Here is a 24,851-nt window from a genome sequence, read left to right on the forward strand (position 1 = left end):
ATGCAACAAGAACTCCTGGGGGAAGCTGTGAAACCATCCTGTCCGGCTTCCAGAACCCGGAGAGCCCATGGGAGCCCCCCACCCCCACCCCACGGGTCCCCGGCAAATAACTTACAAAGTTTAACAAAGTGTGCAGAACACCAAAGTCACCGGTCAGGCCCAAATTCTCCTTGACCTTCAAGATGACCTTGGCTGAGCTGACAGCCTGGTTCAGGTGATGGTACTCCCTGATCTGCCCAACGCGATCCTTGATCCAGTCCTGTTGGTCGCTGGGGTCCAGGACACACATAAGATGGAGGTCGGCGTTGAGGTGGCTGTATTTATTCACAAAGTCCTTGAAGGTGGTGTCAACCTCCTGAAAGGTGATCTCTCCTGACCTCAGATCCTCATATAGTTTCATAAACTTCTTGAAACAAGGGAGAAACAGATATCTATAGGCCTCCTCAGGCTGAAGAATCTGCCTTTCCAGGTCTTCCTCGGACCCACTCAGCATTTCTGCAGCGTCTTCCCAGAAGACCTGGAAGATGTGGCTCTCCTTTAGCTGCTCCATCTTTTTGGCCATCTCTTGGACTTGGGGGCTCAGGTTGTAATGCGTTGTCCTCTTCACGTCCGGGGAGCTGGGTGACAACCTCACTGTCACGGCGTCACTCAGTTTTTTACTGCCAAGATCTTCCAAGTGTCTTTCTGCCATCTCTTCCACATCCACTTTGAAACCATAAAGTAACATCAGAAGTCAAACCTCTACTGGCCACAACATTGTATTTTATTTTCTGCATACCTACTGTCCTTGCTGCTCATAAGAAAACTCACGTGAACACACTTGCTGGCATTTTTCCTCACTAAGAACCCATTTGTCTCCCTGCCAGCCCCCACCCAACTCCCAGCTCGTTCATGAATTTTCACAACAAAGCAAGCACGGTCACTTCTGGGCAGGGATGACAGCGTGGACACTGCCTGCTTCACTCCCTCCCCATATCCCGCACTCCAGGGCCAGAACAGACATGGTCTTGGAAAAGTCATAAGCCAGCTGGGCTGGGAGGAGCAGAAAAGGGTGGGGCGGGGGGGCAGGAGTTGAAAAGCAGATGTGCAGCAGTGGCCCAGGCCAAGCTGGGCCCCAGGGCGTGGAACCCCAGCCCGCAGCAGGGAGACTGGGAGTCAGCCAGGCTCCTGCCACAGGATTCCCAGAAGCATACACACTGATCGTAGGGCTGCTGGAGGTAGGGAGCTGGTGAGGAAGTGAGGAGGCCTGGCTCGAAAGGCTGAAGAAGAGAATTTTAATTCCAGAGACAACAAAGCTGGAGCAAGAAACATAAAACAATGATGGTCTATTTCACGGCTTGGTTGTGAACGGTGTATTTACACAGACGTAATCACAGAACCCTGAATGGTGATCTGACTGAAACCCTGACAGGACCGGGAATGGAGAGAGGCTGGAAGAGGTGCGTGTGTGTGCGGGGCCTGGAGAAACAGAGACCCAGCCCTCAAGTTCCACGGGGGCTGATGCTTCAGCCTGAACGGTGAAGGGGATGTCTAAGTGCGCCATGCAGGGGCATGGGGATAAATACCAAAAAGAATAAGGAGGTGCGTGTGACTTGCCTCCCCCGAGGCTGCCGTGTGACTTGTGTTCACTGTCTGCTCCTCTGACCCTTCTCTCCTGTGGCCCCCTCAATGTCGTTCGTGTTAACTCTTAGGAGTATCACCTTTTATCAGATGTTTCACCTTCTCACACAACCTCAGGAGACTGTCCACACATGTCTTCTCTCTCTTCAGAAATTTCAGCTCATCCTTTCTCCAGTCCAGCACTTCCTTCATATTGTGCTTTTTCTCTTGGGGTAAAAGATCTTTTCTCTCTGGAAGAAAAAAGGGACCCAGTAGAACAAACAAGCAGAGCCTTTTCCATGCAACTGTCTCCTCCTCCACATCCCTTTGAAGATGCTCCACGTTCATGGCTACGGGGAGGGACAAGGGGGCTGTGTGCACAGCCTCACGGGCAAGTTGCCTACGCGCTCGGCCGCGTGGAGACAGAGCGGGTCTTACTGGGTCACCATTTTATCACTTTCCCACTGTTTTCCGGAGGATTGGAAACCATCCCCTCTCCATTTACTGACAGGAAGAGCCACTCATCGTAAAGATGACGAAGGTCTCCCCTCTACAAAATACACGGGCAAGTGCAGTCATTGCCCACTAACCTGAAGCTCAGACCCTACTCAGATACTTACTTATCTGCCAGATGTCCAGAAACCGATCTGTGCACTTCGTGAGGAGCTCCAGTTGACCAACTAAAATGGTGCCATTCAGGAGGTCCTCACTGACTTTCGTGAACACAGAGTCGGCGATAGCCAACAGCCTCCTGCTGTCCTCGGTAACACTGGCTAATATCTTCTCATCGGTTCCTGATCAGGTGGAGAACAGAGTTAAAACAGTGGGTGCCCACTTCTCCCCCCAACTCTGAGAAGCATGGGGGTCCCCAGCAGCCTCCTCATTGTTCTGCCCCCACTTCCACACAAGACAAGTGAAGGTCACTCCGTGTCTCCAGATGTGCTTCTCCCTTCATTCGATTCTGCTTTTGCCTGGAAGGCTTCCCAATGACCTTGTTAATGAAGAGGACTCCTCCCATGGCGGGAATCAGCCAGGAGAGCCACGTTGCTCGGGGTTTTAAAACCTGGGCCCCCCTCAGCATGCTGAATATCATTCTTAAACCACTTGTCTCCTCTGCATGCCCCCATCTGGAGAATCTGTGCAGGGGAAGAGTGACTGCACTCGAACCCAGCGAGGGTGACCCAGATTGTTTTAAGGGGGCGTTTTCACAGCACATGGAAACAGAGAAACATCAATGTGAGAGTTTGATTCTCTACACATCTTGGCTCTCTGGCAAAATTTTGAATTTGAATTTTAAGATCAATCTAGAGGACAGAGTTTTTAAATATATTGAGTTCAACCACCAGAAGCTTTCCCTCCGAGTAATTTTAGGGTTGTACGGCATGATGAGAAGACCAGATTTCTCTGTGCCATTAAAAGCACATGCAGCAGCTTTGTTCATAATTGCAAATTCCTAGAAGCACCGATATGTCCTTCAGTGGGTGAATGGACAAACTGTGGTCCATCCAGACAATGGAATATTATTTGGTGATAAAAACAAAGGTGCTTTGAGCACAAAAAGACATGGAGGAAACTTAAATGCACATCACTAACTGAAAGAAGCCCATCTGAAGAGGCCAGAGACTGTACGACTCCAACTGGAGGACATTCTGAGAAAGGCAGAGCCACAGGGAGGCGTGGGGGAGCGCGGGGCATTTTTAGGGCAGTGAGACTATTCTGTAGGATATCATACTGGTGGACACACATTGTACATTTGTCCAAAACCACGGAGTATACAACACCAACCGTGAACCCTAAGGCAAATTGTGGACTTTAGTTAATAATTGTGTCAATATTGGCTCCTCAGTTATAACCAATATCCCACACCACAATAAGACATTAATAGCAGGAAAAACTGTGTCGGGCGCAGGGAGGTACAAATATGTGAACTCTGTACATTCTGCTCAATTTTCCTGTAAACTTACAGCTGCTCAAAAAGTGTCTATTAATTTTAAAAAAAACACAAATGTAACCTTTTCAAGTGGGTAGCTTTCAATAATGTACATTAAAATCCCACATCCATGATCTTACTTTATCCCCACCACACGCACATGCAAGGAACTCAGCTTTTTTTTTTGGCTGTCCCTGTCATCTGATGGAACAGAGACTCCAAATCATCTCACCGGGATTTTTAGTTCTAAATCCAGTGCTTTCCCACTAAATCTGAATCTGACAACTTACAAACTGTAATGTGATGTTTTGGGGGCAATACATATCTCCCCCTCTTTGATCACAAAATACTCAGGGGATGCGGGGGTAGGGGCAGAAGAAACAGATGGTACTTAGTCTTTGGTCAAAAGTCGACAATATAGGATCGGACGTTGACGCTGATCTCAGACTAACAGAGAGGGGTTTCTACAGCCAGACACACGTGGATTTGAATTTTAGTCCTTGATACTTATCCCTGAGACCTTGGGTAAGTCACATTACACCCCCATCTGAAGAACAGAGATCTTCCAGGACTGTGTCAGGGAACCTATGTCGGCATGGTAGCTGGGGCATGGCCAGCATTCAGGGAAGGGTGGCTTTCGGGGTGTTGTTGTTGTTTTTTTTCAAAAATTTATTTATTTATTTATTTATTTATTTATTTATTTATTTATTTGACAGAGAGAGACAGCGAGAGAGGGAACACAAGCAGGGGGAGTGGGAGAGGGAGAAGCAGGCTTCCCACTGAGCAGGGAGCCCGATGCGGGGCTCGATCCTAGGACCCTGGGATCATGACCTGCGCTGAAGGCAGACACTTAACGACTGAGCCACCCAGGCACCCCTGGGGTTAGTTCTTATTCAGAGTGTAGGATATTCTGAATCCCCCTGGGTTCCTCCACCCGGTCTGCTTCCTTTGTCGAACATCAACACATCCTAACCGAGTATCAGGTCATAGTCTGCCCCCCCCCCCCGGGGGGGTCGGGCAGACACAAGCGGACAGAGCAAGCGTTCCCAGCACCCCACACAGACGTACTGCACAACTTGAAGAGATGCTTCATGTCCGGCCATGTGAGCAGGTGCTTTAAAACCTCATCCATGTCATCCATGGTCTCCCCGTTGTTTCTCGGCCAGGACTTAGTGATCACAGCCGACACAAGAGTGCCAAATTTCCGCAGGTCATGAGAAGAGATTCCCCCAAGAATACTGGTCTGAGACTATAAGATAATGAACAGAGAGAGAAATGGAGGGTTTTTTTTTTTTATTGGTTTGCTTTTGAATAACATAATAAATCTCTCATCCAACAGCACTCCAGAAATCCTCTGTGAATAGTTTAACAGAGTCTCAAAAAAAAGCAAGAGAATAAAATACTTCACTTTTTCCAAGACATTCCTGTTTCCCTGTGTGCTGACTCCTCATATGTGACGGGTAGCAGAGACATGGAGATGTGCACACGTACACACAGGTGTGGAAACAGGCGCGCACAGACACAGACACGCCTGCAGGCCACAGCCCCTCTCCTTCCGGCTCACCGTCACTTTCTGTTTTTCCTGGACTTACCATGAAAAACACCAACCATAATAATATGTGTAAACCATTGGTACACGCACACTCTGTCCTAAACCCTAACCCTAAACTGTCATTCTTTTAAAGCCTGCCTACACACAGCACATATATTTCAATTCTCCACCAAGAGATAAAACGTCCTCCCCCCTTCTTTAGGTTCAAAGTTTGTACAAAAAGTTTTGGTAACTTGTAAAAAAAAAAAAAATAGGGTTAGTTTGTAAGAGATACTTATAAGGAGGACCATACACCGTGACCAAGTGGGATTTATCCCCAGGAGGCAAAGTTGGTTTAACATAAAGAACCCGTTAACATGGGGCGCGGGTGGCTCAGTCGTTAAGTGTCCGCTTCAGCTCAGGTCATGGTCCCGGGGTCCTGGGATCGAGCCCCGCACCGGGCTCCCTGCTCGGCGGGAAGCCTGCGTCTCCCTCTGCCTCTGCCCCTGCCCCTGCTCGTGCTCTCCCTCTCTCTCTCTCTCTCTCTCTCGGAAATGAATTAACAAAATCTTTAAAAAAAAAAAAATTAACGTGATACATCGTACCTAGGGAAAAGGGAGGGGGTAGGGCAATCACAGGCTCGTCTCCAGAGACGCAGAAACCTTTCACACAACGCCCCATGCCCTCTGGAATAAAATCTCCCAACGAAGCAGGAACAGGAGGCGCATCCTCGACCCGACGAAGGGCTTGCGTGAAAAGCCCCCGGCTAACTAACGACGCGCTCAGGGTGAAGGGCCGAGGCATCCTCCTGAGATGGGGAGCCAGACGAGGACGTCTGCCCCGCGCTTCGAGTCAGACCAATTAGCAAGAGCAAGATACACACGCATCCGGATCGGAAAGAAAGAAGTAAAAGCACTCCCATCAGCTACGACGGGATTTCCCGTACAGAAGACCCCAGAGCACCAGTGCGTGCACGCACTTCCGCGCGCGCGCGCGCGCGTACGTACACGCACGTACACGCACGTACACACGCATGCCTACGCAGGCGCGCGCATGCGCACACACGCACAGTTGGGAGCTGTTCCCAAGAGGCCGTGGGCGGCAGACTCGCTTCCGGCTTTGCAGAGAAGACCCTCCCCGCAAGTGAGTTGACGGAATCTTTTCAACTTCGTCCATTCTCCTTCCGTAAATGTTCCGTCGGCATGGCGCCGGCGGTAACACAAGCCAGCCGCAGTGACCCGCACGCCCAGGAGTGGCGCGTTGGATGGCTCCCTGCGAGCTCACCCGCGAGCGGCTGGGATTGATGGCGCGTCACCTGTCGCAGCACGAAGCTGGGCGGCATCTCGGGGAGGCCGTCAGGGACACCGGACTTCAGAACCCTTCCCCTAGGCCGGGAGGTGGATGGCGGGCGCCCACGCCTGCGCTGGCAGCGGGGCCCAGCACCCGGCCCCCAGCTCGCGGTGGCCGAAGACCGCGGGGAACCCAGACGCGTTTCCCGAGCGAGAGGGCGGTTCACCTGGCAGGCGGAGCTCACTGCTTCAATGACACACTTCTCGAAGCATTTCGACACGCTGTCTTCTAGGCCCGTGGCATCCCAGTGGGGGCTGCAGAAGGCGGAGATCTGGACGAGAGGCTTCTCCTGCGAGGACAGTGAGCGCTTGGGGGGCTGCGCGCTAACACTCTGGGCAATGAGAACGTGCTTCTCCACTTTCCCCACACTGCGGCCGGTCCCCATTATTCCACCTTCCACCCCGCACGCGCCGTGCCCCCCGCGGGGCCCCTCTAACTGCAGCCATGACACGAACAAGACTCTCCCAATTCAGAATCTCCCTTCCCACACTGCAGAAAAAGCGGCTGTCCCCGCAGCTTGCAAAAACAGGTAAGTTTTGAAAAATAAGTGATTTCCCCTTGTTTCTACTTCCCCAAAAAGCATCATTTAATGGTTACATATAAACATCGCCTATCATGTAAAAACAAACCCTAACTTTCCTAGGGTCACAGGCTTTAAAAATGAAGAACACTTTTGTTTCCTCATTTGTCACCGGGTTAAGGCTTCTGTCACCAGCAAGCCGCTTGGAGCTACGGCATATGGGGGGCTTTACTCCCCATACCTAGGGTTTCCCTGGTGGCAAGACCCCGTTCCCTTCTTCTTCACTGGAATATCATCTTTGGTCAAACTAGTAAGGCTGGATCAAAAATGCAAGGTCATACTGACCCAGTGCCCTGCGCACACTAGGGCTATCCATTCAAATGCACCTTTCTACCTGTAGGTTGTTACAGATGGTCTGGATTCATCAGCGTGCCCCCTGAAAAGAACACCCTGACTTCTGGTACCTGTTTGATTCTCCCTTCCAAGTCCCCCATCAAGGACTCCTTCCAGCCAGACTCCACGGGGAAGTTTATTTCCGCCAGCCGTCTCCAGACCTGCAAAGCCCACATGTCAGTGACAGCCACATGACAACTAAGTGCCAGGATGAATTCTATGAAAAAGGAAAGACTATTATGGCAGTTCCAGGGGCGATGGGCAGGGCACCTGGGTTTTGAGCCTGTCTTTATCGCTGGTGAGCTGTCACTGGCGAGTCAGAGCCACCCACCCCAGCCTTTGAGAAGGAAGGGCCCTGACAGGACCGGGCAACCAGGATGGTCCTTCTACCGTGCAACTGGTTTTTATTCTGAAAGTATTTCTCTCCCTTGCTTTATTTCAAAAACCTTCGAACATAGAAAAACAGTTACAAGAATGGTCCATGGACACCCATATTTCTTCAACTGGATTCCCCAGGTGTTAATACTCAACAGCTGCATCCTCTCTTTTGTGCTCGCTCTATAAGAAGCACTTTCTCTGCAGAACCACTGGAAGAGAAGTTGCAGGTACCGCGCCATGTGGCCCTGAAATACTTGGGCAGGCATCTCCGAACACCGTGGCCCTTCTGCATGATCATGATCCACGTGTCACACTCAGGGCACTTCATGTCAGTGGGACCCAGTCCTCTGATGGGGGCGCTGTCCACACTCTGCTGTCCTGTAGACTGTCTCTCAACCTGATCTGGCTCATAATTCTCCCGGGAGGAGACCCAAATTTGATTTTTTTTGGCAGGAACACTATGAAGTTGAGCCACATTGAAAATGTATTTTTGTAGGTCAGGCAGGGTCGAGAGTCAGCACCTTCCCACGGCTCGCCTGAGACCTCGGGAGTGCTGTCGCATCAGAGACTTGCAGAAGGAGGCCATGAGACCCCTGTCCCATCAGGGCTGACGGCAAGGGCTGCCGGATTTCTTTTCTCCTTTGCATTAAATGGTCATCTGTGGCAGGCCACGCTGGATATCCTGCTCCTCCACACTCCTATGCACCGAGTTCACCCACGGAAGGATCTTGCCTACGTCCATTACTCCTGCCATGTTACAGAATGAAGGGTGTTTTTTGTTTTCTTTTGTTTTTTAAGTAGGCTCCATGCCCACTGTGGGGCTTAAACCCCCGACGCTGAGGTAGAGACTTGCTCTACGGACTGAGCCAGCCAGCTGCATTCTTCATTAAAAGAAAAAAAAAGTCGGTTAAGCATCTGGCCCTTGATCTTGGCTCAGGTCATGATCTCAGGGTCACGAGATCGAGGTCTGAGTCAGGGTCCACACTGGACATGGAGCCTGCTTAAAAAAACAAAAAACAAAAAAAACTTTCCTTTCTCTCTCCCCCTCCTTTTCTTCTATAAATAAGTATCAATGACTTGTAATCCAGTAATGGTGTTACTCATTTGGATGATCAAATTGTCCTAGATTTGGCTAATTGTCCCTTCAGACTAGCTTCTGTGTCCTTTTTTAAACATGTGGGATAACTTTCAATTTGTAGAAATCCTGCAAAGATAAGACAGTTCGCATGTATGCTCAACCCAACTTCCCCTGAAGTTCATGCCTTCCTTGGCCTCAGTAGGGCTATCGAAGCTAGGGAACGGGCATTGCTAGAGCAGCATGAACTACAGATGCAGCTCATCTCCATCCCAGGGTCTACTCTAGGATGCCAGCCGCCATCACTCCAGTTCCAACCACTGGCCCCAGGCTGGCGCTGCACTCTTCCTGCTGCCTCTGGAACCTGCTGTCCTTCCAGAAGCACAGGTTTCTTCATGGGGCTGGTATTTAGCAGCCATGCCTGGGGTTCCCACGGTGCTCCCGGGCCTGGCTGTCCTGATTTTTAGGCCTTTCAGTGGAGAGAGCTAGGAACCACTACAGCTTTTTGGGTCATGAGTTCATACCAACACCGCTGACCCCTTGCCCTTTGCCGCATCTCCCTTCTCCACGGTGAGAAAGAACTCTGGCTCCCAACAGTGTTGACTCCTGTGCTATTTGCTCAGTCTTAACAGGACACACAGATCGCTCCAGAACTACTACGTCTGTTCCACCACCAACCATGAAGTTTCTAAATAGTTTGAGACTCATGTGCATTTTCTTCACTTTGATCTCAGCCTCGGTCCCTCTCAGGGTGAGTGCCAGAAGTTCTGTGCTCTGAGTATTTGGATTCGTGATCTTTTCCCCTTCGTGTGGAGAAGTGGCAAGTCTGAGATATAGCGAGGGTCATCAGCCCTGTTCCTGTACAGTCTCAGCTGTGTGATTTTATGACCATCCCGTTAAAGTGTCCCTGGAAGGTGATATCCTGTTGAAACTGGTAAAATGAGCCATTTGGCTGGGTTGCTCATCACTTTCCACAGCTGTGTCCATCTTGAAGATGGGGCTGGGTTTGCCCCATTTCCCCAAACCGTGGTTGCCTCCTCCATGAGATGGGTGACAGCAGCACCAGCCTCAGAGGGGACACTCAATGACATTTTAATTAACATTATCATTTCACCATTATTACTGCTTTTTACTGAAAATCATCCTCGTGTCAATGGACCAAAAGCCATCCTGAACTCATTCTTAATGTTTGGGGGATTATACCATTTGAAATCTTGAAATAACATTTAATAACTCAGCAATTATAACTCAATAATTCAATCATTTTGTTTCGGTGGGGTTTAAGTCTTAGTCTGAAATTTCACAGAGCAATTACAGAAGACTTTTCTGATGCTTAAGAGTCACAAGCTGAAACTTGCAACTTTCTATCCTTTTGGGGGGGTTTGCCCACATTCTAGTCTATTCTATGCGAGGGACCAACATGTGCAGCCACTTTCTATCTTGATGGGAAACGGGCACTGACATAGAGCTAGGTCTGATTAGGAGACTGAGGAGAATCTGGAAATGAGCCACGAGCCAGATACTAGTTGCATCACCCCAGGCAGACGCGGGAAGGAAAACCATGGATCGCTCCAGGATTGAAGTATGGAACCAGCCGCATACACACTGCTGACTCGCTGGCCACCAGCCAGGAGAACCTGCAGCCTCTGAGGATCATATGCTTTTCTTGGCCAATGTTTTCCTTTCGGACATTTTCCTCAGTGGCAGTCACCTCTATAGTTTTGCAGGGGAACAAGAAAGGAAATGGAGAGGACGTGTAGACAACCCTGCAGGACCTAACCCAGTCCCATAAAGCCAGAGGGGTCACGTGGCACATCAACAGGATGGCCAAAAATATGTCAAGCATGGAGATCATTTTAAGTGGGTTCCGTGGTCTCCCCAACACCCTGGAAGCTCGAGTGGGAGACCCTTCATAACTTGTAGGAAGAAGACATTAAGGCATTAGGATAAAAAACAGAAGAGGACGTAAAGCACCCCCAGCCTTCAGCACATCCCTTTTCCCACCCCTCCGTCTCCGAGCAACTCGTCCGCTCGCGCTTAGGTGACCCCCATGGGCCAGACCCCACAGTGGCCCCTGTCCCCCCACACCTCATCCAGCCTCGTTCTAGAAACCTCCCAGCCTTTCTGAGGCTGATTTCCCTCTCTGACGTCAGAAACCCTTCTGCCCAGTTTCCCCTTCAAGTACCTCTTGCCTCCACTGTTTCCTGACATTTCCAGCCATAACTACCTCCCACCTTCCTTGCTCAAACAGAGCCCGAAGGCCCCGTGTCCCTGCACTTCCCACGAGGCCTGTCATGGGGGCCTGTGGGCAGCGCAACCAGCACTGGGCTCTCTGATCCTGCAGATGGAGCACCAGCCCAGGGCCAGCATGCTGCATCCCTGCTCGGACCCCTTTGGCCAGCATCTGAGCCCAGCAGAGCTTACCTTGATTTCCTCCTGGTATCTGAACGTGGCAGGTGACAAGTAGGTGTGCGAAAAGATGGGCTTCTGGAAAATGCCCTGAAGCCAAGTTCTTGTCCCGGTGAGTGTCCCCTGGAATACTGTTTGCACAGAAATCTTCCCGGCTTCCTTTCTTGGCCCTTCGGCTGAATCCTGCTGCAGCAGGAGAAGGGGGGGGTGTATAATGGTCCCCAAGCTGTGACTCAGACTATTCTGGAGACACCACTCTCCCTTCTCAATCCACAGCGGGCGCTCGAGAACAGCAACCTCTGAGTCACATGAGTGCGTCTGGGACACCCGCCTCACCAGGGCCTGCATTTCAAGGCGCTTCAATTTTCTTGGACTGTGGGTTCGCTCTGGGAGCTGACAGCTCAGGCAAAGTGGGGGAGGGATGGGAAGGACAAGCTTTCCACCCCCGTGAACCGCCCCAGCACAGTGACAGCACAGGGGACCCAGCCTTACCAACGAGCAGATCATGCCAGCCCAGACCGTGCCTGCCCACCTCCTCCAGACTGGCTGGGAAAGGATGCGCCCCAATCGCAGAGCCTCCAGCAGCTCAGAGACACCCCCCCTTCTAGTGTGTCATGCAAACCCCTGCTCCTTGGCCACAGAAACAGCCTGCCGTGGGCCAGAGGTAAACCCAAGGCACCTCCCGTCCATGCTTTCTTCCCATGAGGCTTCCCCTACTCCCTCTCTTCCTCTGGAAGATCCGTGTTCCCTGGGGCCACGGGATCTGGCAATGCCTCCCCACTGCAGCAGAAGCACAGTTGCATGAGTGCAGGTGTCAGAACCCCCCACCTCAGCGGCAGCTGCTCCCTGAGGCCCTGGGAGGGTCTTCCCAGCTCTGTGGTAGCGTGTGTTCTTCAACGGAGTCCCACAGGTTAGAAGTGTCAGGACCCACAACGGGATCTGCTGCCACTCCTCCCTCCAGGGACACTCCACTCCCTGAGAACCACCACATGCCCTCCCTCCTGCCTGGTGGCCCAGCAGATGCTGATGCTGCAGGGGAGCGGGCAACCATCCACAGACAGGCAGGCATCTGGTCGTTAACCATGGTAGGTGCCAAGTAGGGAAAGTACGAGGTATTCCCAAGGCTCACGAAGGGGACGGAACCCAGCCTGGGGCAGGAGGAGGCTCTGTCCCTAAATACAAGGAGGGCACCAGATGCTTGGGAGGGTGGCTGGAGGTGTGCCTGGCCAGCATGCCGGATCAGCGGATGGCAAGAGGTGGCAGTGGTTCTCAGCTGAAAATTGGACATCTCAGCCCTTGTTTTAAATCCCTGAATGGCACAGCACTTTCTAGAATAATCCAGAAGCTTCAGCATGGTGTGCCTTCCCTGTGATCTGGCCTTGTCCGGACCTGGCTCCTTTCCTGCCACACTCCGTTCCTTGCAGGCCCTCGGGAACGGCGACGTTCCTCCTCCCTGACCCAGTGAGGGCTGTGTCCTCTTCATAGGAACGCAAGCCCTGCCCTCTGTTCTCAGGGCACCTTATTGACTCCAGCTTACTGTCTGTCTCCTGTGTTGCAGTTATGTGTTCACTGGGTACCCCCCCCCAGAGATCTCACTGCAAAGGAAGGCCTTTGTCACCCCCATCCTGGTGTCCCTGCACCCAGCACAGGGCCAGGCTGAGACAGGCAAGAAGTGAACAGCCCAAGCCTGAGAATCTAAGCTGGAAGGCTCACATGTGGGCTTCTAGCTTTTCTCCATCTGGTGTTCTGCCAATCCAGTTAACCCTCTGTGTCAGGACCTATCCAGAAGCTGGTTGAAAACTCATCATACACTTTTGTTGAATTATAGTTTTGCAAACCTTTTTGTTTTTATGGCAAGGGTAGAGTATTTTTACCATGATGTAGATTACACTGGTCTGGGGTTCCAACCCACATTTAAGACTTCTTTTCTGCAGGAAAATATACCCTAGAAAACCGACAGATTTCCTAAACACAGCTTATTTCGAAGTGGGCACCAGCCTGTGATGGTTTAAATGACACTTGCTTCATAAAAAGCAATCATCTTACCAATAATAGTTATTTTAATTTTTTTTTTTTTTGTATTTTAAAGAAGAAAAAGTGAAAGGAATAAAGTTAAAACATACACTGAATTCTTTTCTACCACTAACATCCCGGTTCTGAATCGCAATACAGTTAACAAAAAATTGGTCAGTGTAAATATAAAATCTCCTATCATCTTCAAATTGAAGCCCATAAACTCAAGCGTGCAAAGAGTACAAAAGAAGAAGCCAGTGCTGCCGTGAGCAGCAACGGGCATGAGTCTCAGAGACACAGTGTTCGGTGAAGCAAGCAGACACAAAGCGCAGGAAGTTCAAAGACAAGCAAAACTCAGGTTCGGTGGTAGGAGACAGAAGGCGGTTCCCACTGGGAGGCGTGCAGAGGGAGTGGAGGGAGAGGGCACAGGGCACCCGGGTCGCCCTGCAGCTTGATTCGGGGGGCAGCACAAGGGCGTGCACCCGTGTGGAAGGCCCTGAGGTGTGCACTTGGGACAGGTGGACTCGGCTGCTGCATTTAAGGAACAGTGTGCAGGAAATGAGGTCACGTGGGAACGACCATGCATGGACACGCGTTTCGGGTACACATTGTGGGTACCTTGCCTGACTTCCCAGCCACCTGCACTGCTCTTTAATTAACCCATTCATCTGATGTTCTGTACTTTGACCCCTGCACTGCCTCTCTGCCTCCAACAGAAGCCCTAGGAGGGCAAGTGTGCAGACTCGCTCACCAAAACATTCTCAATGCACAGAACAGAACCGGGCATGGGGCAGGTGCCCAACAAATATCTGAGGACGGAATCAGCCACTCTGTCTCCCTTTAGCAATCCTAGAAACCAGCTGATCTCCGTTCTGAGTTGAGGCCACTTGAAATTCCGTACTTATTGTGGGTGCGACATGGTGTGTGTGTTCCACTTACCACTAGAGGCTTAAGTGTAATAATTCTGCAAACAATCTCAGCAGATAAGGCAGGCAGCTCATAAAACTTTTGGTCTTTTGTGATTCTGCAGATAGTTTCATGAAGTCTCAGGCACACAGTCAAGTAGGACTGTATCAAGGGCTCCTCAAGAATCCTACCCCGCAAAGAGTTAAGAGAGATCATTGAAGTCATTTAGGAGATGTGAGAAAACAGTACCCATGATCCCTGACAAGCTCCTTCCCTTCAAAATGCCTACGAGTAAGGCATGGTTCTGATCCCATACAGGCTAACATCGGGAACATTTCAATAGATCCGGAACTTATGACCAAGATATAAAAGAAACGAAGTCCTTTTGGTTTGTCCCCATGGTCTGAACTGTTTTAACAAAAGCAAGTGACACTATTCCCAAGTGTAGCCCCTTATTTGAAAAAAAGCAGCTAGGGATGTGTATCACTGAAGATTAAGATACTACATAAATCTGAAAAAAATTCAGAAAGATCCAGGGAGGGATGGGGAAAAGTGCTAGAACGGGCACTGTGCGTGGGGACCAGGTCTCGCCTTCCCTGGCTGGCACACGGCCCCAGCTGACGGGAGCTGACCAGAACGCATTGCGGCAGGTGTGGGGAGAAAGGCACTGTGGGGGTGCTTCTGTGACGGACCCCAGGGAGGCCTTGAAGCCACCAGGGCTTGACATTAACAGATCTGATGCCCCCACAGCCATCCTGAACACCCTAAAAATTCAGGGGAGGTGATATGGGTAAAGCTCCGAGAATCTCAGGAAACACCTATCAGCCATGCGTGGGTTTCTGTTGTTCTGCATTTTGCTGTATAGTGTTCCTTTGGGGTGTCAGAGGTCATACAAATCTGTAGGAGCAAATGATTTCAGATAACTACGTAAAGCTACAGTTGATTTTTATTTTCAACCGACCTGACTTGCAAAAAACATACAGAGACCAACATTAAAGAAATGCAGAACACAAGCATGAATATGCAATATGGTGATCATTTAAAAAATAAATGGAAGAAAATGTATAGGACAAAAGACTAGATGGAAATAAACCAAAATCTTAACAGCTGATATCTATTATTTTCCCTTAAAACAAGACAAAACAAAACCAGGATGTTAATAGCTCAAAAAGCAGGTGGGATATATATTGAGGACCTTCTGATTTCAACAGCAAATAGGAGGCACTGCCAGTCAGTGTGTGTGTGGGTAACCTCGTGCAAGACAGAGGCTGCTTTTCACATTTCTACTTACTTGTCCTGATAAATATCCAGGAGGTGCAACAGCATTTGAAAAATTTCCTCAATGTTCTAGGGCAGTGAAGAGAAAAGACAGGAAAGAGTTAATCATAACGCCACCATCTTTCTGAAAACAGAACTGAAAAAAAAAAAAACCAAACAACCTAAATACAGCAAAACAATGGGTTCTTTTCTTTCTACAAATGAGTTTTTAAGGTGCTCAAGAACCAAGCTTACATCCTTCACAAATAAAATTCAGGATTTAAGATTATACTGTTTTCTGCACCCCACGAAATGGGAAAGAAGAGAGCAGCTGTGTGGGCCCTGCCTGGACCCCCGCCCCAACACACACACACACACACACACACACACACACGGCCTGAACGCCCGGGTCCCCCGCTCCAGAGTAATGGGAAGCAGAGCACCCCTGTAGCCCTAAGAAACAGCGACCCCACCACGTCTCTGGTTTCAAAGTGCTTCACCCGGCCAGGATTTCAGAAAAAAAGGAATCACAGGCCTTGAATGTCTAGTTTCTGATCTGCTGTTGCTAAGCAAGGACTCGAGAGCCTGTTCCAGACAACAGACAACAGACCTCCAGATTTTTGCCAAAGACTTCTGTAAACCTTTGAAGCCGGTACCAAGTCCCTAGAAGGCAGTCCAGGATTCGAGCTGGGAAGTGACTCAGATGGTCTATGAGGTTCTTCATATAGGAAACCAAGTTGCTCAGAGGCAGCAGACTGAACCAGGACCGGAACAGACACGCATCTACGTTCAGCAAATGGCTCTGCTCTCCCATGAGCTGAACTAACTGTGTCCTGTATAAGGGAGGACAGGAACAGAAGGGCAGCCATGGGGTCAACACACACACACAGAGTTAAGGTAAATACAGTCCTGTGAGAAGAGACCTATAAAGTTCCAACTTCAAAAATAACTGAATCAAATGAAAAGCAAACAATAACATATTAAGAATTCACCAAAATGGATGAACCTTGAAGACATGATGCCGGTGGCGCGAGGACAGACACTCTGACTCCAGTTCCGTGAGGTCCCTAGCGTGCGCAAATTCACGGGGACAGAAAGTAGGACGGTGCTTCCCCGGGGGGTGGGGCACAGGGGAAACAGAAATGTTGCTTAATGCGGACAGAGTTTCGATCTGAAAAACCTCTGGGACGGAAGGTGGAGGCCCAACAACGCGAGTGTGTCAGATGCCACTGAACTCCACACCAGAAACGATTAAGAGGGCAAATTATGTGGTGTATATATCTTACCATGCAGAAACCTTCACTAAGATTTAAGCACTTTTTCCAGCTTTATTGAGATATCACTGACACCTAATGTTGTGTAAGCTTAACGAGTACGATGTGTTGACTTGATACACTTCACCGAAGGATTAGCTAGGGCCAGCGCCACATCACATGACCACCATTCCTCTCTTGTGCTAACAACATTTAAGATCTACTCTCTTGACGATGGACTCTGAGAAACAAACTGACGGTTCTAGAGGGGAGGGGGGTGGGGGGATGGGTTAGCCCGGTGATGGGTATTAAAGAGGGCACGTTCTGCACGGAGCACTGGGTGTTATATGCAAACAATGAATCATGGAACACTACATCAAAAATTAATGATGTAATGTATGGGGATTAACATAACATTAAAAAAAAAAAGATATACTCTCTCCACAACCTGGAAGTCTATCATAGAGTATTACTAACTGTAGTGCACATTAGGGTCCCAGAACTTACCCATCCTCTAGCTGGACATTTATACAATAACCAACACCTCCGAGTTCTGCCTGCAGCCTCCATTCTACTCTCTGTCTCTACGAATTTGACTTTTTTAGATTCCACACAAGTGCTATCGTACATATCATATTCCCGTGTGTGTGTGTGTATGCATGTCTCACATCTTTGTTATCCACTCATCGGTCAATGCGCACTCGGTGGTTTCCATGTCTCGGCTATTGTGAATAATGCCGCAGAGACAATGGGGCTGTGCGTATGCCTTTGAGATACCGATTTCATTTCCTTGGGATACACACCCACAAGAGGGACCTCTGGTTCATAGGGTGGCTCCGCTGTTAACTTTTTGAGAAACCCCCGTACTGTTTTCCATACTGGCTGCAGTGATTTATGAATTAAGCATTTCGATGAGTGACTAAGTGAATGCTCCAGATCAAACAGTCCAAGTGAGCCCAGTGAAGGTTTTTAAATTATGCTGATTCTGTGACACTGTACTGGAGACCCCAGAAGATGACCACTGGAAAATAAATAAAGTGAGGTGCCACAGAAGTCACAGGGGTACAAAGATCATATGGATGAAGGTTCACGGCATAGTAAAGACCACGTCTGCCTGAAAGACAGGATCTTTAAGACCAAGGCTGGTGCTTGCCATTCTCCATTGTCAACAACTGAATTTCTTCCAGACAGTTTGTACACCACTGAAGGGTCCTTAAAATATATGCAGTGATCTAAATAATCTTAACTGGGCTTTAACTTCTAAAGGTTCCAATAATAGTGAAGGAGCAATAACTTAATTGAGCTATTTTAATCCCTAAGAACCTATGGGCAGGAGTGTACTGGGTTGATGGAGGGGTGGGAGCAGGGGAGACTTGGATTCCTTTCTCTGACACAAGACAACGTGAACGGGGGGCATTGTGCTTGCAACTGAGCAGAAATATTCATCTTTTTAAAATTTTTTATTTAATTTTGATTTGATTTTTGTACTTAAGTTCGATTTACCATTTTTCGTTTGTGGATTGTGCCTTCTGTGTCTTCTCTAAGAAAGCTTTGCTCACCTGGAATCTAGTACTTCACTACCTCAAGATTTGCACGTACCATGTGCCAAGCCTTTACCTGGCAGTACTGCTTTCAGGGATCTAGCTTGAGGAAAGAATTGGACAGGGAAGCAACAAGGTTGCTCATCAAAGCACATATGCTCACAAAGTCAGAGTGCAGAAGAAGAAATAATCCACATGCTCAGTCACTGCTTAAGTAAAAATAAGTTCTAATGAGTAAGCAGTCATTACAACAATGTAGCTGCATGTTTACCAACACGGAGTTGCTCACAAAGTACTGTGAAGTGAAAAAAGGCCCATTGGAAAACAGAATACAGAATTTGTCGCTGTTATCGAGCACCTAATGTGCCCGCAAAGCTGTGTTTGGACAAAATCCCAGAAATGTGCATGCCAAAGTGTTAGCAACAATGATTATCTCTGGGAATGCAGGCTGTTTTTTTCTTTTTTATATTCTTCATTACATTTCTGGTATGTTTAAAATTTATTGAAGAAGTCATTTTAAAAGAGCCCTAGAAGCGGGAATGTGTGCACCCAGGGGGCCCACCGGTGATCCCCGAAGCACAGCCGTGATTCCAAGATTTACAGATGGACGTGCAGCTCTACAACTTACTGATCTAGCCCTCTTTCCCGAAACTCAGAGAAGGAGATTCCTTCCAGGGCCGCCCAGGTGTCCTCAGGCTGCATCCTGGAGTCCTTTCCTTGAGGTGATGATGCCAGGCAGTGGTGCAAGACGGGCAGGGTGAGCACCCAGAGGTCCACTGTTTTCGCTATGCACTGTCGGCACAGGTTGACCAAGAACTCTCGCCAGCTGGGAAGGGAGCAGAGAGCCCACGGTGAGCTGGGCTGGCCAGTGTCCTGCCCCGGGGGTCTGACGGCAACCCGCACGGAGGAGGGAAGGAGCATTCGGGGGCGGCCGAGAAGAGTGACTAGCCCCAGGAGAAACGTGGTTGCATGGGACATCCGGGGCGCCCTCGGCACCCTGTGAAGCATCGGGCTCTGGACAGGCCTTCCCTGAAGCCCCACAGCAAACGTCTATCCCCCTTGACAGCTGAGGTTCAGGGGGGCTATGTGATCTGTGAGCCCAGACCCTCTGGCAACAGTAAATCCAGATATAAAGCCACTTTGCCAGTGCAGGGGGGCAGCCTGCCAACAACACACAGCAAACTGCCTACAGTCGCAAGATATTAATGCTCGCTGGTTCTTGGAAACACTCAAAACACTCTGTACATTTGCTGCCAATTCCTCTCTCTTAAAAAATGTAGTGTTGCACTCAGTGTTTCAAGTTTGTAAGACCAAGAGGCAGATGTCCTAATAAGACTCACTGCTCAGGGAAGGCCGCCTCCTACCACCCTCTGGTTCCGGTCACACGGCTGCCGAAAATAGCACAGGAAGGCCCTGAAATCACCGGGTGCTGGGCGGGCCCCTCCACCTGGGACAACGGAGGCTCCTCAGGGCAGGCTGGTGCCTCCATCCCGCACCTGGCCCAGCGCACTGCGGCTGAGGCCCAGGGAGAGCACCCCCCTTGCTTCCACAGGCGTGCCTGGGCTGGGCCCCTACAGTCAATCTTCAAACCCTAATCCCTGCAACCTTAGGTACACAGGGTGATACAGGACATTTTCAAGTTTTCGTGCTTGTGGGCGCTGCTCCCTGGATCCCAGGGAAGCTAAACTTTGACATTTACAAAGGTCAAAATGATCTCAACCCACAGGCTCTATTTCTGCCCAGAGCACACATGGTATGTCCGCTTCATTTAAAATAAATAAATAAATCAATCAAAAAAGGAGCATTCCAAACAGAAAGATAAGAAAAAGAGAAAATACGTCCTGGTTCCCATAAGATTAAGATAAAGTCTGTAACTTTCTGGAATGTCCTTCGTTGTGATGATCTGTAACTCCTTCTGTAAAAAGCACATATCACTTGCACCTCGTGTTCCCTCCCCGGAGCATGCGTACTCCTCTTGGTGTGTGTCCCAGTTAGCTGCTTTAACTTGGGCTCAAATAAAACACTTTTCCTGTTTTGTTTTTCTTTTTTTAAGATTTCATTTTTATGTGGAGCACCTGACTGGTTCGGTCGGTGGAGTGTGTGACTTTGATCTTGGGGTTGTGAGTTGGAGGCCCACGTTGGGTGTGGAGCCTACTTAAAAAAAAAAAAATCGATTTAAAGATTTTATTTTTAAGTCATCTCCACACCCAGCGTGGTGCTCCAACTCACAACCCTGAGATCAAGAGTCGTCCACTCCACCGGCTGAACCAGCCAGGTGCCCCATCTCCTTTATTTATTCTCTTAATTAAACAAAAAAAAGGTTTGTTCACTTTGGGTCACCAGGGGCGAGGCATGATATACCATAAAGCTTCTCAAAAGCAGGCTATTCGATAGAAGAGTAATAAAAGTAAAAGCCAAACATATGCTAGGAAGAAGGCTGGCGAGGCAGACACTGAAGTGGCAGGTGAGTGAAATCACGGGCAGACTTTACTCCTGGCACGTCTGCATCCAACCTGTGACAAACGCTCATTTGTATAATCAGATCATCATTATAAACAGCTATAAAATCATTTGACACACACACAATACCTGTGACATGTTCCAAAGATGTGCCTTAGGTCACTGTCAAGGTCACCTGCTGAACCAGCGTTCAAGCAAAGAAGGGTACAGAGCAACACCAGGTCATTCTCTGATAAGGGAATGTCAAATTTTTCCACTGCAAAAAGGATAATCAGGCCCATTCTCAATTTACTCCTCACTGGGCTGTCTTCAGGCAGAGGGGCCCCAGTTCTTTCCAGAAATGGTGCGGCTTGTTTTTTCAAATACTCCCACAGGTTTCTCTTCACCTGGTCCCAGGAGAGAAGACAGAACCATGGAGTTGAAGCCATCAGGGGTGTGAGAGGGGCCCCCTTCATTGCCCTCAGCGCCACGTCAGCTGGGCAGGGGACCAAGGCCCCCGAGGGGCAGAGACAGCTCCCATGGAGGGGCCATCCCACTGCCCTGCCCTCCCCAACAAACCCTGAGCACCCCCCACTCCCTAGGCCTAGTGGCCCCGGGGCCTTTGCTGGGAGCTACTACCAATGGTGCCCTCCAGAAACCCTGCCTGGTGGAGAGGCCCCTCCATGCTTGCAAGGGTCCAGCTTCCATCTCAGAAATGGCCCAGGTTCCTCTCAAACACTGCCAGAGCCATCCCAAAACGCTGGGGGAGAGATGATAAAGGAGGGTTCCACCCATTCCTTCCACTCCCCCAGAGGCCAGGTTGGGGGGCAAGGGGGATGAGGGGGTGGGAACTGGGGTGGGGTGGGGGTGGGGCCAGGAGAGGAGGTGGGACCAGGGGTGGGGTGGGGGTGGGGTCAGGAGAGGGGGTGGGGCCAGGGGTGGGGTGGGGGTGGGGCCAGGAGAGGGGGTGGGGCCAGGGGTGGGGTGGGGGTGGGGCCAGGAGAGGGGGTAGGAACTGGGGAGGGGGAGGAGTGGGGCCAGGCTAGGGGGTGGGGCCAGGGGTGGGGGAGGGGTGGGGCCAGGAGAGGAGGTGGGACCAGGGGTGGGGTGGGGTGGGGTGGGGAAGGAAGAACAAGGGGAGGACCGAGAATCCGCAAGCAGCAGCGCCTGCGTGATGGGCAGGACGACGTCCACCTGCCCCCATCTGCTCCCCGGGACAACCCCTGCCGGTAAGAAGAGGGGTGGTGCTGACTGCCCAGAAGGTGAGGGGAGCGGCGGGGGACACCCCTGACACCCAGTACCTCCTTCTCGTCGTACTGCAGAGCGTGCCAGATTTGTGCCTGGCCTTCGTAGATCATGGGCACTTTCACAACAAAATAAAACTGCTGGAACTGGGTAAAAAAGCTCTTCAGGTTAATGGCGTTCCAGGTCTGCAGGATGCTGAAGATGCTGTTCAGCATAATGGTGGCCGCGGTCTGCTTCCCCTTCACCACGTCCTTCCTTATACCGTCCGTTAGAGAATTCATCATCCTCTGAAGCATCCCCGGGCACCTCATACGAACCACATCATCGTACTGGTGCCAGTCTAAGAGTAAAGAGAGGAAAACACCACACCGTGGGCCATGCGAACGCGCTGACCTAGGCACAGCCCCCCTCCCCGGCAGGAGGACCAACGGACTGGAGAAGGCAGAGGAAGGGAAGGAACCGAACTCATGTGGGCCCCGGACCCGCCGGCGGAGGAGCAACACGGAGGTTGGTCCCATGGGGGAGCACAGCTGTGTTTAGGACACAGACCCTTGCCGTCCCACAGTGATTAGAAGGGGACCCAAGGTCCCATAATTCAGCTGGCCTGAAAATACTCTAAACATGTCTTTACTGAACCAGATGGCTCAGCCCACTTGGTACATGGGTTCATTAGAAAGTGATCACACAGAGGTTAAGAATTCCATCCCGAAACTGCACTCACTAGCAGCTGAGCACCCCACTTGGCTAAGTTACAAGAGCTAGTTTCCTCTGTGCTGGGAGCTATGACGCCCACTCCATGCAGGACAGACAAGACAGAGCCCTTGATGCACGGCAAGGGCTGAGTCCACCCCTGCTCTTGGGACTAGGTGCAAGGGTACGAGTGCTGGTTAGGAAATCCAGCAAAACCAGCTGCAAAATAATTAGAAGACCAAAGGATCAGTAAGATGGCCAGAGGCAACATGAACACGTAAACTCAGTCATAAAGATCGGAATGTGCAAGTCTCAGGAAGAGCGGGTACTCTCTGCTTCCCACTGTCTGCACAGAGGTCCCCACTCACCCAACCCCTGCTCCATCCCAGCCTGGCGAGAACTTGAAATTACTGTTGGGAATTACTGCTTTTCCTGCTCTCTGCGTCCCACTTCCAGAGGCCCATGTGAGCTCCTGGCCTGGCCAGACCCCCACCCCAGAGGGGGAAGGAGTGCCACCCGGGGCTCCTGTGAAGGGGACACCCTCGACCCTGGGATGGGGGGAGGGGCGACATCAGAGGTCTCGGTTTCTCAGAATCTACCAGAAGAAAAGAAATAAAATGTTTACGTTTCCAACCCACTAGAGGAAAGAGAAAGAGAAAGAAATTCTGCAAGTTAGAAAAAATATCCAAAAAAGGGGCATGAAAACAAGGTGATTAGAAAAGACAGGTCAAGATGGCAAAAGTCCAGCAGCAACCAGCAGGCTAAGTGCATCCACTGAAGACGGTCAGACTGAATGAAAAACCATGAAATAAAACAAACCAATGAAAGCCCAGCGAAACAGAGAGGTGGCCGGAGAGGCAGACCCCAGAGCAGAGGGCAGAGCAGAGGTGAGGGCGGAGATGTTGAAGCAGGAGCCGGAGGTGCGGAGAGCAGGTGCACCACCCGGTTCCAGGCAGAACGGCACCAGCACACGGCAGAGGGACCGCGGAAGGCCATGGAGGGACCGTGGAGGGACAACGGAGGGACCGCGGAGGGCCGTGGAGGGACAGCGGAGGGACAGCGGAGGGACAGTGGAGGGACAGTGGAGGGACAGTGGAGGGCCGTGGAGGGACAGTGGAGGGACCACGGAGGGCCATGGAGGGACAGTGGGGGGACCATGGAGGGCCTTGGAGGGACCGCGGAGGGACAGCGGAGGGACAGCGGAGGGACAGTGGAGGGCCGTGGAGGGACAGTGGAGGGCCTTGGAGGGACCGTGGAGGGCCGTGGAGGGACCGCGGAGGGACAGTGGAGGGCCGTGGAGGGACAGCGGAGGGACAGTGGAGGGACCACGGAGGGCCGCGGAGGGACCATGGAGGGAAACACTCAGGCCCCCCACAGCCAGGCCACCAGCATGTGCTTCCTTGGTCTGGGTCTCTTGGGGCACGGGGCTGCAGCCCGGAAGCCCCACTCTGGCAGCCTGGCCACTGAGGCTCACGCTCAGCGGGGACGCTTAAAGGGAGGAAGCGGGGCAGCCACCTCTCCCCCACCCGCACTGGAAATAAGGAAACCTGCGTTTATTTAAGTGACTATAGATGAGCCACTGCCACACGAGATGGAGCAGAGCACAAAACCTCTCTCAATCACCACGTTTCCAGCACCTTCCAGACACCCTTCGCAAATCGCCTGCAGGGATGATGTCAGCGGCTGGGGCACCCTGCACCTGGGCTCAAGCAATGACCTCCTGGCCCGCGGAAAGCCAGCCAAGGTCTTCCCGTGAACCCTCCCACTGGTCACCAGGCCTCAGCTCCGGCCCGCTCCGACGCCCCAACCCGCCCGCTCGGCTCAGGCACCAGCAGCCCCAGGTCCTGACAGTCACCCTGCGTCTCAAGGCCCACGGAGCTCACGGCCGAGCAACAGGGAGGAGCGCCGGGCTACAGACGGACGGAGACAGGCCTCTCGGGAGCTGACAGGCCGACCGCTCGAAAAAGGACTTTACTATCAAATAGGCTTCATCTCCTCGACGTTCGGAGATCCGAGCGCCCCACACTGCCCGGTCTTGCTCAGCCCACGGGGACCCCCACCACAGACCAGGCACCAGGCCACAGAGAAGGTCCACGCAAGTTCCCCAAGTAGAAGCCACGGAGATCGTGTATAGGTAGAACACACACCACACACACACCACACGCCACACACATGCCACACACACGCCACACATACCACACACACACACCACACGCCACACACACACACCACACGCCACATACCACACGCCACATACACACACCACATACCACATGCCACATACACACACCACACGCCACACACACACACCACACGCCACAC

At 51.1% G+C, this 24,851-nt stretch overlaps 1 protein-coding gene across 1 annotated transcript in view; it reads right to left on the reverse strand.

Moving 5' to 3' along the window:
• Positions 1-24,851, reverse strand: part of RNF213 (ring finger protein 213) — a 93,792-nt gene that overhangs the window by 56,515 nt on the left and 12,426 nt on the right. The window contains exons 5-17 of the mRNA XM_073885965.1: positions 21,896-22,374; positions 20,745-21,001; positions 18,784-18,981; positions 15,972-16,194; positions 15,396-15,451; positions 14,138-14,291; positions 11,201-11,368; positions 7,395-7,484; positions 6,577-6,699; positions 4,598-4,778; positions 2,220-2,393; positions 1,701-1,850; positions 116-705 (exon numbers count right to left, since the gene is read on the reverse strand). Coding sequence (XP_073742066.1) covers positions 116-705; positions 1,701-1,850; positions 2,220-2,393; positions 4,598-4,778; positions 6,577-6,699; positions 7,395-7,484; positions 11,201-11,368; positions 14,138-14,291; positions 15,396-15,451; positions 15,972-16,194; positions 18,784-18,981; positions 20,745-21,001; positions 21,896-22,374 — 2,843 coding nt within the window. The remainder of the gene's footprint in view (positions 1-115; positions 706-1,700; positions 1,851-2,219; positions 2,394-4,597; positions 4,779-6,576; positions 6,700-7,394; positions 7,485-11,200; positions 11,369-14,137; positions 14,292-15,395; positions 15,452-15,971; positions 16,195-18,783; positions 18,982-20,744; positions 21,002-21,895; positions 22,375-24,851) is intronic.

This window comes from Callorhinus ursinus, unplaced genomic scaffold, assembly GCF_003265705.2.
Source record: "Callorhinus ursinus isolate GAN/ISIS: 27379988/994484 unplaced genomic scaffold, GSC_fseal_2.0 scaffold68, whole genome shotgun sequence".
Classification (NCBI taxonomy): domain Eukaryota; kingdom Metazoa; phylum Chordata; class Mammalia; order Carnivora; family Otariidae; genus Callorhinus; species Callorhinus ursinus.